Below are 14,147 nucleotides of genomic sequence, written 5' to 3'. Positions count from 1 at the left end.
AAACCTAGACCTGGTTTCTTCTCTCTCCAGGATGTCCAGGACTAGGATCCTTGAGAGGAGAGGTGCGGGGTGGGCACACATGTGTGGAGTTGATATAGTTGTAGGACAGAAATCAGCCCATGGTACACTTTGGTCTTACTCTCACCTGCCACCCCTCCCTCTCCCTTCTCCTCCTGTCACACTCCCCCCTCCCCCTTCCTGCTCCCCTACACCAGGTTCTTACCCACTGTCCCTTACCTAAAATTCCCAAATACACTCTTTGGTAATGTCCTCGCTATCTGCCAGCAGGGTGCCACTTCGGTCGGATCTCATGTAGAAGCCATTGGGTGCCAGCACTGTGAGCAAGTTGCTCCCCTGAAGCTCGATACAGAAGTTGAGGGCAAACTTTCCCCAAGGCCGAAAGGTGCCAAAGGATGTGATTGACCAGAAAGATCCACCCTGTGCTGGGGAGGGGAGAGCGCAGGTCAGCGGGCCATTTGGAATGGGAGCCCTCCAGCAGTGCAGCCTTCGAGGGGGCTCCGGGACAGATGCCACCCTCCCTGGCTCCCCTGCAGAGCCCGCGCTGGCAGACCCCTCCATGGAAATGAGGGAGGGCTGGCTTCTGTTCTGTCAGCCCATCCGGAGGCTCAGAAGGGTGAAAACTATTAATAAAAGACACTCCTGTTTTCCCTTTGTGGTGAACAGATCCCGAGTGGCAGACCCTGATGGCTGAGTTGGGGCTAAGGCAGGGCTAGACTGGGAGCTGAGGGTAAAGGTGAGGAGATACTCACCCTGAAAATGGTAGATGCCCTGGCGGCAGGGCAGCAGGTGAATGCAGTTGGGCTGGTCCATGTTGCACTGCATGAGGTCATGTCCTGAGGAGATGCCCACATACCCATACCGGCCTCGCAAGGCAAGGAAGGGGCGGTTGGCTAATCGTATCCCAAATTCCTCATTTGGGCCTGAAAGAAATCAGGAAGGCATTATTTGGGTGGGCTGCCTCTAGGAATTGGGGGGGGGCACTAATTGCAGAAGGCTATTGCCATATTTTTACATGTAGTGAGCACCTAGTGTGTTCTAGGTACTAATGTGAAATGTTTGTGAAAACACTTAGACATTTTTATAGCCTTCCTTCCTTTGAGATGGGCGACTCTCTCTAAACCTCATGAAAACCCTGTGAGGCAGGCAGATTGGATATCACCTTCGTTGAAAATGGCTCAAAGAAGTGGTTTGCCTAAATGATGGCAAAAATTCAGAGACTCAGCAAGGATATAGACCCAGATCTTCTGACCCCCTATTCCAGCGCTCATTCCAACATGTCCCAGATCCCTAGAAAGCATCTCTGAGTTGGAATAAGCGGGCAGGAGGGCTTCTGAGCTCACCTGGAATGCTAGCATGGGCTATGAGCAGGCTGTTGGGTGCGATGCCCAAGAAGCGCCCGTTGGGAGACTGCAGGATGATCTTGCCGCAGTTCCAGTGCATGCGGAAGAAGGTGTCACACTCCAGCGGATGCCCATTCGCCAGCACTGCCCTATGGCGCCTCTGGAGATTATAACAAGAACAGAGAAGGAATGCAAGGGATGAAACTAGCTTTCTTCCCATCATTTTTATTCCTAACCCTTCTTTCCTACATCCCACCCACTAGTGTTTTTCATTCCCCCAGGGTTTGCTTTAGATTTGCATAATGTTTTTGGAAAACATGTTGTGACCTCAGCCCTCTCACTTGCCCGGTCTGTGCTGTATCCCAGAGCCTCAATATCAAAAAGGGACCTGGATATCCATATGGAGAGAAATAAACCTTGGCGCAGACTCCAAAATAATTTCAAAATGGATCAGAGATGTAAAAGTGAAACCTAAATTATAAAACATCTAAAAGAGAACAAAGGAGAAATTCTTTGCAATTTTGGGGTAGGCAATAATTTCTTGGGACTAAAAAAAAAAAGCACTAATCATTTCTAAAATGTAGAAATTGAACTTCATTCAATTTAAGACTTATTACTCAAAAGACACTGATAAGCAAGTGAAAAAGCAAGCCACAGATTGGGAGAAAACATTTACATATATTTGGTAAAGGACTTGACTTTAGATAATAGAGAACCCTTATAATTCAATTATAAGACAATCCAATAACAAACGGGCAAAAAATTTGAACAGAGAAAATATACAAATACTCAATAATTACATGCAAGGATGCTCATGCATTATCAATTATAAGGGAAATGCAAATTAAAGGCATAATAAGATGTCATTACACACCCATTATGTTGGTTAAAATTAAAAAAACAATACCAAGTGTGAGAAGGATATGGAACAAATCTAATTAGAATTGTCCCAGCCGAAATTGGTTTGTCTCAGCGGTAGAGCATCGGTCTGCAGACTGAAAGGTCCCGGTTCGATTCCACTCAAGGGCATGTACCTTGGTTGCGAGCACATCCCCGGTAGGGGGTGTGCAAGAGGCAGCTGGTCGATGTTTCTCTCTCATCGACGTTTCTAGCTCTCTATCTCTCTCCCTTCCTCTCTGTAAAAAATCAATAAAATATATATATAAAAAAAAAGAACTGTCCCATATCCTGGTGAGAATGTAAAATGGTACAGTCACTTTAGAAATCTATTTTACATTTTTTAAAAAAAGTTAAGCACACATTTTATCAGTAGTTACAATTCTGGGTATGTGCCCAAGATAATTGAAAAAAATAGGCCCACAAAAAGACTTATACACCAATGTTTATAGCGACTTTATTCATAATAGCCAGACTGGGAACAACTCAAGTTATTAACAAGTGAATGGGTAAACAAATTATGTTTGTGATTTTTTTTTTATTTTTTATTTTTTTAGAAATAAAAGGGAGAGAGAGAGAGAGAAAGAAACATCTTTCAGCCACCTCCTACACACTTTCTATCTGGGATGGAACCCACGACCTGGGTCGCTTCCCTGACTGGAACCTGCAACGTTTCTGTGTATAGGATGATGCCCAACCAACTGAGTCACACTGTCCAGGGCTGTTTGTGTTTTTGAGTAGTAAAATACTACTCAGCATTATAAAGGAATCAACTTCTGATACATGCAACATTATGAATAAATTCAAACACAGTATGCTGAGTAAAAGAAACATATGTACTGTAACACAGTATGATGAATCTAGAGGCCTGGTGCATGAAACCTGCACACAGGTAGGGTCCCTAGGCCTGGCCAGCAATCAAGGCCTATCTGTGGGGTGACCAGCAGGGCAATCAGGGCCCCCTTAGCAGGCATCCGCCTTGGCTGGCCTGGGGTCTGCCAGCTGGGGCAGCTTCTACATTGAGCATCTGTCCTCTGGTGGTCAGTGTGTGTTATAACAACTAGTCGTTCCACTGGTAGTTCCACTATTCGGTTGATTTGTGTATTAGGCTTTTATTATTATAGAATTTTGAAGTAGGAAAATCTAAATGTAATCCACAGTGGCAGAATACATATCAGTGGTAGTGAGAAGAGCAAGGATGAATGGGACTGACTGGAAAGGGGCAAGAGGAATTTCAGTCATGGTGAAAATAGTCTCTAACTTGTTGAATGGATGTGGCATGGTTGCAAAGGTGTATACATTTGTCAAAATGTATTGAATTGCACACTTAAAATGGGTGTATTTTATTGAATGTGGGTTGATAGCTAAAATTGATTTTTTTTCCCCCCCAGAAAAGGCCCTGTTGGCCCCAGCCGGTTTGGCTAAGTGGTTAGAGCATTGGCCCTTGAATTAAAGGGTCGATGAGGGCTGGATTCTGGTGAAGGACACATACCTCGGTTGCAGGCTTGAATCCCACCTCCGGTTGGGGCTCATGTGGGAAGCAACCAATCAATGTGTCTCTCTCACATGGGTGTTTCTTTTTCTCTTTTTCTCTCCCCCTCTCTTCCACTCTCTCTAAAACATCAATGAAAAGCCAAAGCCGGTTTGGCTCAGTGGTAGAGCGTCGGTCTGTGGACTGAAAGGTCCCAAGTTCGATTCTTGTCAAGGGCATGTACATTGGTTGTGGGCACATCCCCGGTTGGGGGTGTGCAGGAGGCAGCTGGTCGATGTTTCTCTCTCATCGACGTTTCTAGCTCTCTATCTCTCTCCTTTCCTCTCTGTAAAAAAATCAATAAAATATATATTTTTAAAAATCAATGAAAAAAATATCCTCAGGTGAGGATTAACAACAACGATAACAAAGAGGCCTCATTGGATGACTCTTGGCCCATTGGGTAAAAATGAATGTTTATTGGCAAGGGCCTTTACCATCTGGTCATCTGCCTTGAAGAAGGATAAAGTGTGTCTAGAGAGAGAATTTAGGGCTTAAAGATTATTTTGCTCAGAAAGCCAATGTCTTACCTGGGCCAGGTAGCAACCATTGGCTGAACGAAGCTGCAGAATGGGTCTGTCATTGATACTTTCAAGCTGGAACAACGACATTGGGGTTAAGTGCTCAGAGGCAGCATATATCTCAACATCTGCAGAGGAAGAATATGTCATAATAAGCCCAAGTCTGGTCTCATCCTCAGTTTCAGCCCATTCTCTACACTTTATGACTGGCGTTCCCTCTGCTTTCCCTCCTTGTCCTTCTTCACCTTCTATTGGACCCTAGAAGACGACCCAGGACCCTTTCTCCTAAAGCCCACACCCCTGCTTTATTGCCCTTCTCCATGGCACAGAGATCTTAGGACCCCTAGATATTCCTTAAGAGTAAGTTCAAAACTCCTCACTAATCCCAAACACATTTTTCTCTTTTCAGTAGCCAGCCCTCCCTTCCCCTGTGGCTGCATCGGACCCAGCACTTGCCATAGACGACAGAGAGGAACTTCCTAGTCTTTGCCCTGAGGCTGACCCAGGTGGGGCAACGCTGCAGGATGAACCACTCCTCGCCCCTACGGGGATTGGAGCCCAGGCCCAGGAGCAGGCGTGAGCCCTGTGCATACAACATGCCCCCTTCTCCGTCACTCAGTGCCACGTGTCCTCCAGGCCTCACTTGCATGTGAAAAGCAGTCTGTGGTGAGGGTTTGGAGACCAGCCGGTCTAAGTGGGACAAGAAACAGTGTGTAGATGTCTCCAGGTGGTAGCATCCATCTTGGAAATGTAACAGGAACCCACATTCCGCCAGGCAGGGAACTGGTGTGTCCACCCAGACACGACCCACAGTGGAGTCGGCCCTGGCATAGCAGTGGTTGAAGGGGCTGTAGAGGATCACGTGGACATGCAGGGCTGGCCGGGGTGTCCACATGTGGTAAGCTGAGAGGACCCGGGAGTTGCAGAACACATCTTGGCCATCGGACTCCAGGTAACGACCACTGATGATGCACTGGAGGGTCCACTTGCCATTGCGATGGAAACGGAGTAGGAAGCATCCATGGTGGCTCGTCCTTGGCCGGTCATAGCACAGGGAGCCATCGGCCTCACACAGAAGGTAGAGGCCCTGCAAGCTCCTTAGCCGGACCACAGCCTGCGTGTCATGCTCATTGCTGACCAGAATCTCCCAGGTCTGGAGGCATTGGGAGGGAGGAGAGGGAAATCAGTACTGCAAGTGATCAGACCAAGGAGTCCTATAACCCTCTCCTCCAGCACCACCCTAGCCAGTGGTCGGCAAACTCATTAATCAACAGAGCCAGATTTCAACAGTACAATGATTGAAATTTCTTTTGAGAGCCAATTTTTTTTTAATAAGTCTAGTGTCATTAAGTTTGACCTGATCATTTATTTATTTTTTTAAAATATATTTTATTGATTTTTTTACAGAGATGAAGGGAGAGGGATAGAAAGCTAGAAACATCGATGAGAGAGAAACGATCAGCTGCCTTCTGCACACCCTCCACTGGGGATGTGCCCGCAACCAAGGTACATGCCCTTGACTGGAATAGAACCTGGGACCCTTCAGTCCTCAGGCCGACGCTATATCCACTGAGCCAAACCGGTTTCGGCAAGAGAGAGAGCCATTTTTTTTTTTTTTAACTTAAACTTCTTCTAATGCCACTTCTTCAAAATAGACTCTCCCAGGCCGTGGTATTTTGTGGAAGAGCCACATTCAAGGGGCCTGAGCCACATGTGGCTTGTGAGCCGCAGTTTGCCTAGATCAACCAACTTCCCCTTCCTTATCAGTCTCCTGGATGTTGGATTCTTTACTCTCTCATCTAACAGTAATCAAAAGATCTCAGGACACCTCCAGCACTAGAGCCACAGAGCTTCTCAGGATCCCAAGAGAATTTCTGGATGCCCACTTTCTCCAACTAATGGAAGGTAAACCTCCCTTTCTTCCTTGACCACTTTCTTCAATAACTAGTTTTTATTTTTAAAAAATGTTTTATTGATTTTTTTACAGAGAGGAAGGGAGAGAGATAGTTAGAAACATCGATGAGAAATATCCATCAGCTGCCTCTTACACACCTCTTACTGGGGATGCGCCCACAACCAAGGTAGGTGCCCTTGACCGAAATCGAACCTGGGACCCTTGAGTCTGCAGGCCGATGCTCTATCCACTGAGCCAAACCGGTTTCGGGAATACCTGGTTTTTAAAGAAATGTTTTGGCTTAAGTCTTACTTCTCTCTTCTGTACAGTTGCCTCTGAATAGCACACTCAGCCAACTCTTTCATCCCCAAAGGACACCCCCGAACATGGCACGAGAAAAGCAAGACCTCTTACAGCCAGGCCTGGCTCAGGGATGAGTCAGGGAGCACAAATACTTGAGATGCTTTAGCTGCGATCAACCCTGTTATAAACCAGAGAGAGGATCTCACTACTGCTTTGATTTTAGTTCCATCCCAGAAGGGCCTACATCTCTCTCTACAATGAGAACCAACTCTCCTAGGTTTTCTAGAGTACCCCATTTCCACACTACAACCAGAACAAAAACATAGTCTTGCAGTATCCACTGATTTAACTGTTGGATCCCCCAAATTCTGCCTTCCAGCCTGGGCTCTCCACCTCTCCTCTTTGTGATGACACAGCCCACTCTGTGCTGGAATGCAGGCGAGGGGACATCCAAAGCTAGACCAAGTAGCAAGGCCAGGGCTGAGTGTCACCTCCTGGAATCGGTGTAGAGACAGGGAGATGGAGCAATAGAGACAGGTGGGCAAGAGCCTAGGGTAGAAGGGTCTTGAGCTAGCTATGGCAGAGGCCAGGAAAGTAATTAGGCAGAGGCCAGGGAAATAAGAGTGAACTCGCCCCACTCCCTTCTCTTCCCCCCCACATAAGAGCTTAGCCACTGAGGAAATGGTTCCAGGACGGGTTTACTCTGTTACCTGTCTCCTGCCCAAACCTTTTGTAGTGGTAGTGACCACATTCTTATATGGCTCATAGGTTAGGTAGGATCCTGCCCAGCTGATGAGCCCAACCCTTAGGTCTTCCGGCTTGGGTAGTCTTTGCATCCATTCCACATCCCCCATGGGGCCGGCACCACAGCTGATGACTCCTTCCGGCCCAGCCTTCCCCCCAGTGGTGAGGTTCCACAGGCCATAGGGCCTGGAATCAGGCCCAAAGTACCCACTGGAAGATGTTCCCAGAGGGTACTTTCCAGGCAGAGGCTGACCAGGGCTCAGCACCTCTGTGACCCGGGCGCATTGTGACTGAGAGCTGCCCCCCAGCCCACCGGAGTGGGGAAGGGGCCCTGGCCCAGCATCAGTCTGTAACCCAGAGGAGGTGGGTCCAGGCCCTGGCGTTAGCCCCTCAGCACCACTCCAGGATCCGATGTGGGTGAGTTAAGACTGAGCATCAGAATTTCAGCTTGTGCTAGTGACTGCCTGTGACTCCAGGTAAATCACTCTTTTTCACTTGTTTCTCTTTTTAATCACAGGGGAAAAAATCAACCCTTTTTCTCCTAGAAAGTGGGTCCTACTGGCTTCCTTGGGGCTTAAGGTGTTTTTGGAGTTCATAATATCCGAGAAAAATCTGTTAACTTTTAAGGCCCTTGGGAGGATGAAGCTAAAGTGTATCGGAAGGTGCCAAAACCGGTTTAGCTCAGTGGATAGAGCGTCGGCCTGTGAACTGAAAGGTCCCAGGTTCGATTCCGGTCAAGGGCATGTACCTTGGTTGCGGGCACATCCCCGGTGGGTGGTGTGCAGGAGGCAGCTGGTTGATGTTTCTCTCTCGATGTTTCTAGCTCTCTATCCCTCTCCCTTCCTCTCTGTAAAAAAATCAATAAAATATATTTTAAAAATAAATAAATAAAATCTACCAGAAGGTACTTTTCAGGGAGGGTGAGGATGCCCTAGATAACCAGCAGGGATCAAATGACTCATTTTCATCAGGAGAGGCTGGCTCTGGGGCAGGGGGAGAGAATAGCCCAGGAGGGGAGAGTCCCAAGCGCCCATCATAACTCCCAGCTGCACCGCTGCTGCGCAGACAATCCGTGCTGCCTCTCATCCCAGCCCAGCTTCCAGAGTCTCTGGATGCAAAGGGAAGTGGGCAGAGTGACTCACGCTCGGAGAACAGCCCACAGCCCTGGTTCCTATTCCCCATTGGTGGGGGGTGTCTACCCAGGTAGGAAGAGTCCCAGTGGTGCATAGTGAAGAACTGTAATCCCCAGGCCCTACCAAAATAAGGCGAATAGATCACAGAATCAGCTGGGTGACATTAAAGATGCATATTCATGTTTTCTCCAGTGTACCGCAGGACTCTTGTTTTTAATGAATGTTTCCTCCCCCTAAAATTTTAATGTGATAGTAATCATTAAGAACCACAGCTGGCTAGGACGGTGGTTGGCAAACTGTGGCTCGCAAGCCGCCGTGGTTTGCCACTCTTTTGACTAATGTGTTTGCCGACCACTGGCCCAGGAGATGGATAGGATATGAGAGTTATGTGGTTCACAGAAGCATGAAGTTAGATCCTGTTACCCTCCGCAAAGGCCCCTTGGAATTGGGATGAAATAGGATTTCCTCCACTGGAACCCCTACAGAACTTCCAGCCTCAATAAGGAGGGAGCAGCTGAGCTAGATGGAGGCAGCAATGCATGTGTGTGCGCTTGGAGGGAGGGGGTTTGGCCCTGCAGCCTTAGCTGCTTTGAGCCTCCCCCGTATTGTCGTGTTGCACCCAATAACCCAGCCCCCACTACTAGGCTACAGGCAACATCATGTACAAACCACAGCAAATTTATTACTCAATATCCAGTGCCGTATCTTAGCACCACCCGGAGCCCTCCCCTCCCCACCTGGCCCCAAGGGTACACCCCAAACAGAACAAACAAAAAAGTAAACCCAGGTCCCTGCTCCTCCTCTGGAAGAAATGGTCTCGGCCCTGGAAGCCCCTTCCACAGGTCCCAGCAGGCAGGAGGGTGGACCTCGCTGTGCCCGGAGAGCAAGGCTCCAGGCTCCAACAACAGAGAGAACATGCAGGCGTGAGGGGCAGGAGCAGAGGCCTGTGTCTGGGAGGAGGAGCAGGAGGGCAGGGCACTGCCTGAGGAGTCCGGGAGTCTGGTCCTCCCAGGATGCACGCGGGGGCTTCCGGGCAGCAGGGGCTGGCCCCTCGTTGGTTAGCGCTTTGACAGCTCGTGGGACAGCCAGTCCAGCCCGTCGTAGAGGCCTGTACCTTGGGTGGCACAGGTGGCCTGGACATACCACTGCGGGGAGAAGGGAAGAAAGAGGTTAGTTAGTATTAGGGAAGAAAGAGGGGGAGGCCTTCACTTCCTGCCCAGCCTGCGGCTCCCTCGGGAGAGGCAGGACCCTCACCGTGCGACTGCGCAAGTGCTGCAGGCCCAGCTTGTCGGTCAGCTCGCTCACGGGCATGGCGTTGGGCATATCCTGCTTGTTGGCAAAGACCAGCAGCACCGCATCCCGCAGCTCGTCCTCCTGCAGCTGAGAGAGGCCCAGGGGGTGGAATCTGGGGGTCCTTCGGGGTCCCCAGGCTCCCTCTTCCCTGCTGTGTAGGAAAGCTCTCCTTTCCTGCTTCTAGCATATTTGTGGGGAAAACAGAATACTGTGTAGTTTACTGCTGAACACAAGACAGAGTTATAGTTCACTGGCCTTAAGTCTAGAAAGAGCCTTTTCTAATTTGAGTAACTGCCCTAATCAAAATGACAAAATTTCAAAATGGAAAAGCAAGGACGTAAGACGATGCTTCTCTCCACCACAGGGTCCCCTGTTCCCACTAACGTCTCAGACTTAGATGGGAAGACCTGTGAAAATCCATGCCCTCTACTTGTTACCTGACCCAAATTATTCAAAACAGGGTGAGAGTCTCCTTGTGTCTGTGTCCACAAAGAGAAACACACATTCACGGCCCGGGAGGAGGCATTTCCTGACTCCACACCACGACAGAGATCTGTCTCCACGCCGGGGGCTCTGTCCCAGGGCCCTGGCACTCACCATCTTCTGAAGTTCATCAGCCGACTCCTGGACCCGCTCCCGGTCATTACTGTCCACCACGAAGATGAGACCCTGGGCAGAAAGGAAGGTGGAGCAATCACTCCCGTCCAGAACATACTTTTAGTCTGGCTCTTTCTCTAACTGTCTCTAAAAACTTCCACTAAGGCTCTGCAGATGTCCTGGCACCAAGCGGAGACACCCTGTAACGGATACAGCTTCTGCCCTCCGGCAAGCAATCTAGCTAAAAGACATAGGTGGGAGCAGGGAGAGAGGTGAGGAGAGCTAAACCAGGCAGCCTGGACCCTGGACCCCAACCCTGCTTCTCAGAACACCCCTAAGGTGGCTGAGCCTCAGAAGACTAAGGCCAATTCTGAAGGATGATGAGAAGCTAGCTTACAAAACGGGGTGGGAGGGGAGTTGAGGAAGCAGGGTTTTAACCAGATTAGGCCCACATCTGGGTCTTCCTAACCCTAACCCCACCTGGGGGGGCGGGGGTTGGGGGAGACATCCCTGCCCCCACCTGAGTGTTCTGAAAGTAGTGCCTCCACAGAGGCCGAATCTTGTCCTGGCCTCCCACGTCCCAGACTGTGAAGCAGATGTTCTTGTATTCCACTGTTTCCACATTGAAGCCTGCAGATAATTGGGGGGGGAAACAAAACATGAGGAAAAGGTCCCAAAAAGAAGGAGCTCACTAAAACTAGGTGAATTCAGCAGGGACACAAAACCAGAGGGCAATGATCAAGGCCCCAGGGATCAGAAGCCCAGAGTCCAGCAGTCCACAAAGAGGGCGGGGTTAGGTCGCATCCAGCCCTCCTGGGCACCATCCAACGCGTACAGATACTGTGACCCACTTCTCAGGTAGCTGTATCTGGTGTCAGCTCCCAGGACTGGGGTGCAGAGCGGGGCGGTAGACCCTGCGGAGGCCAGCCGCGCTCCCGCTCCTCCAATCTTGCCTCCAGGACTCACCGATGGTGGGAATGGTGGTGACAATCTCCCCCAACTTCAGTTTGTACAGGATTGTGGTCTTGCCGGCTGCATCCAAGCCGACTGCAAAGGAGAGGGGCATGGCGATAGTTAGAGGAGCGAGGGAGCCCCCTAGAGACCAGGGAAGGGGAAAGGCCAGGACAGCTGATGATGGTGAAGGGGCGAGGGGCCGAGAGCGTTCAGGTGAGCGCTGTTGTCTACCTTCCGGGCCTTGAGCGCAGTCTGGGTTGGTGAGCGCCAACTCCTGAACCCAAAGCCGGAGGGGGAGGGACAGGGGAGGGCTAGGGGGTGTAAGGTCATAGGGGGAGAGTCCCGCTCCTTGTAAAAGTCGTCTCCAAGGGCGGAATCCTCCCTTCTCACCAGCCGGGCTGGGGCGGAGGGAGCTTCACCCCACCCAGGCCCGCAGCTCCCGGTCTCAGGGCCCAGGGTCGGCGCTGCAGACCGCGACCAGCCCGAGAGCAGCGGCCTGGGGGGCTAGGGAGTGGGTGACTCGGGGTCCGTGGTCGGGTGAGCCGGGCTGGGGGGACCGGGGGCGGAGGGAGGGCTGCGCCGGGGGCCAGCGCTCCCGTCCGGGCCGCGCGCTTGATCTGCCTCACCCATGAGGATCCGCATCTGCTTCTTCCCGAAGATCCGAGAAAAGAGCGCGGACACGGTGAGGCCCATGGCGGGGCCCGGGGGAGGGGGCACGGGCACGGACACGGGGGTGCAGGCTGGAACCGGCCGGTCGCGGGGGGATGGGGCTCGGCAGCAGCAGGAGGAGGAGGAGGTGCCGCCACCGCCTCCGCGCGTCCCGGCCCGCCCTACGTCACTGCGGCCCCGCCCCCGCCGGCCGGCCCCGCGCCCCGCCCACAGCCCCGCCCGCCCCGCCCATAGCCCCTCCCCCGACGACCGGCCCCGCCCATAGCCCCGCCCCGCGGCTCCGGCTCCAGGAGAAACTGAAGCTGACAGTGTCCGCTCCAGGCTGCGTCCCGCGCCAGCTTCAAGGAGGAAAGGGTCAGGTTTCCCCACCTGATTCCAGCGCGCCGGTCACATCTGCGGCTGCTGGACCGGTATCCGAACGGGGCCGAGGAAAGCCGTCACCTCTGCACGGTGGCCCCCTTCCCCGTCATCCCCGGCGGGCGGCCGCAGGGCTTTTGTTTGCAGCCTTCAGCTCACTCTGGGCTCCGGCTTAGCTCCTACGTAGTAACCAGCAGCATCGACTGTGTGTACCACCCTCTCAGGGATGCGGAAGCTCCGTGCTGAGACCTTAGTCCTCCCTTCTGCCCTCTCAGCTCCTGGAACGAGGGCGGGACTGACTTGCAATCCTAAGAAGGCTTTTACAAGGCCAAAGAATACATTTAAAAGAGTCCCAGCATGGTAACACACTCGTAGTGAACAATCAGATCAGTTCTACATCTTTAGCTCTGTCATTAACCTCTTTCTTCTCCCTGTTGTCACTGCCCTATTTCACTACTATCTCTTCTCATGATTGAATTAGCTTCTTCACAGGTCAACTGCCCCTTGATATTATTACCCAGCCATACAAGTCTTGATGATGCCACTCTTGCAATTAAAAATTAGTGTATTATCACCCAGGACAAAAATCTACATGCCTTAATTTGGGTCCATACGCCAGCCCCATCTTCTGCCACCTCCTTCACATACCCTAAACTACTGCCTTGAGAGGACTCTCAATGCTTTCCAGGTGAGCCAGGCTCCCTGAAGCCTTAGGAGTCCTTGCAATCTTTTTCCTCTGCCTGGAATACTTGTTTCCCTCATCTCTAGTTATATGGGCAATCACTACTCATCCTACAGATCCCAAAGTATTTTCCTTGACAGCCTTCTCTGCCTCCCCCAGAGAGCCCTCCCTCCTAATTTCCATGTCACGTTAAATATACTCGTACACACTGATATTATGGCTGGACTTATATTTGCAGGCCTGGTCCCTCACTAGATGCCAGCTCCTGGAAGGCAGGACCTTGTCTCTCCATGGTGATTACCTGGCATGGCATTTGATATGTTGAGAGTGGGACTGATCTGCATAGGATTCCTAAACTTACTGTGCGACCTTGGGCATGCTACTTACCCTCTCTGTGCTTCTTGTTCCCCCATCTGTAAAACAGTGCTAATGATACCCCCTTGAGCAGAATTATTTGTAAGACTACACAGCAAAACTCTAGTGAAGCTTCTGGAATAGAGTTGTTGGCACTTGGGAAAGACGTTTTGGCTATCGGGTGCCCTCTATAAACACTTATTTTTTAAAATATATATATTTTATTGATTTTTTACAGAGAGGAAGAGAGGAATAGAAAATCAGAAAGATCGATGAGAGAGTAACATCGATCAGCTGCCTCCTGCACACCCCCTATGGGGATGTGCCCGCAACCCAGGTACATGCCCTTGACCAGAATTGAACCGGGATCCTTCAGTCCGCAGGCAGATGCTCTATCCATTGAGCCAAACCAGTTTTGGCTACAAACACTTGTTGAATCAACTCAGCAGATTCAGAAGGGGTGCTCATAATTATTATGGTATATGCCTACTAGGTGCCAAAGGCTGGCCTAGGAAGGGTTGCTGTTTTCATGGTCTAAATGGGAGTCTTCATTGCTGCTCTTTAGGTGCAAAAGTACTGATCCCTGAAACAATGGGAGCTTCGCTCACCCCAATATTTGGTAAGGACAGTGCGACGTCGCCTTGTCCCCTGCTGATCGCAGCCTGAGGGCAAGCTCAGGCGAACGCCCTGAAACCAGCAGCACCGCGTGTCCTCCACTTGCGCGAGCTGAGCTCTCCGCGGCCGCGGTCCCCCTGCAGCCCCGCTAGGTTCTCAGCGGGCGGCCCGCCTCAGGGGCTGAAGTAGCCCCGCCCACTCCGTGCCCGCCGGGGGCGGAGTCTCTGGCGTCCTGCTGTCGT

The 14,147-nt window shown here is 51.1% G+C and overlaps 2 protein-coding genes across 2 annotated transcripts; both read right to left on the bottom strand.

Moving 5' to 3' along the window:
- Positions 1 to 236: 236 nt before the first annotated feature.
- Positions 237 to 7,611, bottom strand: FSCN3 (fascin actin-bundling protein 3). Its single transcript, XM_036429930.2, has 6 exons — positions 7,218 to 7,611; positions 4,767 to 5,463; positions 4,320 to 4,438; positions 1,362 to 1,521; positions 771 to 941; positions 237 to 443 (listed from the first exon to the last, which is right to left on the bottom strand). The coding sequence occupies exons 1-6, from the start codon at positions 7,359 to 7,361 to the stop codon at positions 238 to 240; spliced, it is 1,497 nt and encodes a 498-aa protein (XP_036285823.1). The 5' UTR covers positions 7,362 to 7,611; the 3' UTR covers position 237.
- A 1,435-nt stretch (positions 7,612 to 9,046) lies between these two features.
- Positions 9,047 to 12,048, bottom strand: ARF5 (ADP ribosylation factor 5). Its single transcript, XM_036426044.2, has 6 exons — positions 11,855 to 12,048; positions 11,241 to 11,321; positions 10,795 to 10,904; positions 10,275 to 10,346; positions 9,639 to 9,764; positions 9,047 to 9,529 (listed from the first exon to the last, which is right to left on the bottom strand). The coding sequence occupies exons 1-6, from the start codon at positions 11,919 to 11,921 to the stop codon at positions 9,443 to 9,445; spliced, it is 543 nt and encodes a 180-aa protein (XP_036281937.1). The 5' UTR covers positions 11,922 to 12,048; the 3' UTR covers positions 9,047 to 9,442.
- Positions 12,049 to 14,147: the final 2,099 nt, after the last annotated feature.

This window comes from Pipistrellus kuhlii, unplaced genomic scaffold, assembly GCF_014108245.1.
Source record: "Pipistrellus kuhlii isolate mPipKuh1 unplaced genomic scaffold, mPipKuh1.p scaffold_m20_p_10, whole genome shotgun sequence".
Taxonomy (NCBI): Eukaryota; Metazoa; Chordata; class Mammalia; order Chiroptera; family Vespertilionidae; genus Pipistrellus; species Pipistrellus kuhlii.
This window is presented reverse-complemented; position numbering and strand designations above follow the sequence as displayed.

What these genes read in the sequence shown, in the direction of transcription:
- FSCN3 (XM_036429930.2), bottom strand. Translation starts at nt 7,361, where the DNA reads ATGGGGGATGTGGAATGGATGCAAAGACTACCCAAGCCGGAAGACCTA. An exon ending in AAGGTTTGGGCAGGAGACAG is followed by an intron (nt 5,464 to 7,217) that starts GTAACAGAGTAA and finishes CAATGCCTCCAG; the next exon opens with ACCTGGGAGATTCTGGTCAG. An exon ending in GGGCATCTACCATTTTCAGG is followed by an intron (nt 444 to 770) that starts GTGAGTATCTCC and finishes TCCCCTCCCCAG; the next exon opens with CACAGGGTGGATCTTTCTGG.
- ARF5 (XM_036426044.2), bottom strand. Translation starts at nt 11,921, where the DNA reads ATGGGCCTCACCGTGTCCGCGCTCTTTTCTCGGATCTTCGGGAAGAAG. An exon ending in ACTACTTTCAGAACACTCAG is followed by an intron (nt 10,347 to 10,794) that starts GTGGGGGCAGGG and finishes CTTTCTGCCCAG; the next exon opens with GGTCTCATCTTCGTGGTGGA. An exon ending in AGCACTTGCGCAGTCGCACG is followed by an intron (nt 9,530 to 9,638) that starts GTGAGGGTCCTG and finishes TTCTCCCCGCAG; the next exon opens with TGGTATGTCCAGGCCACCTG.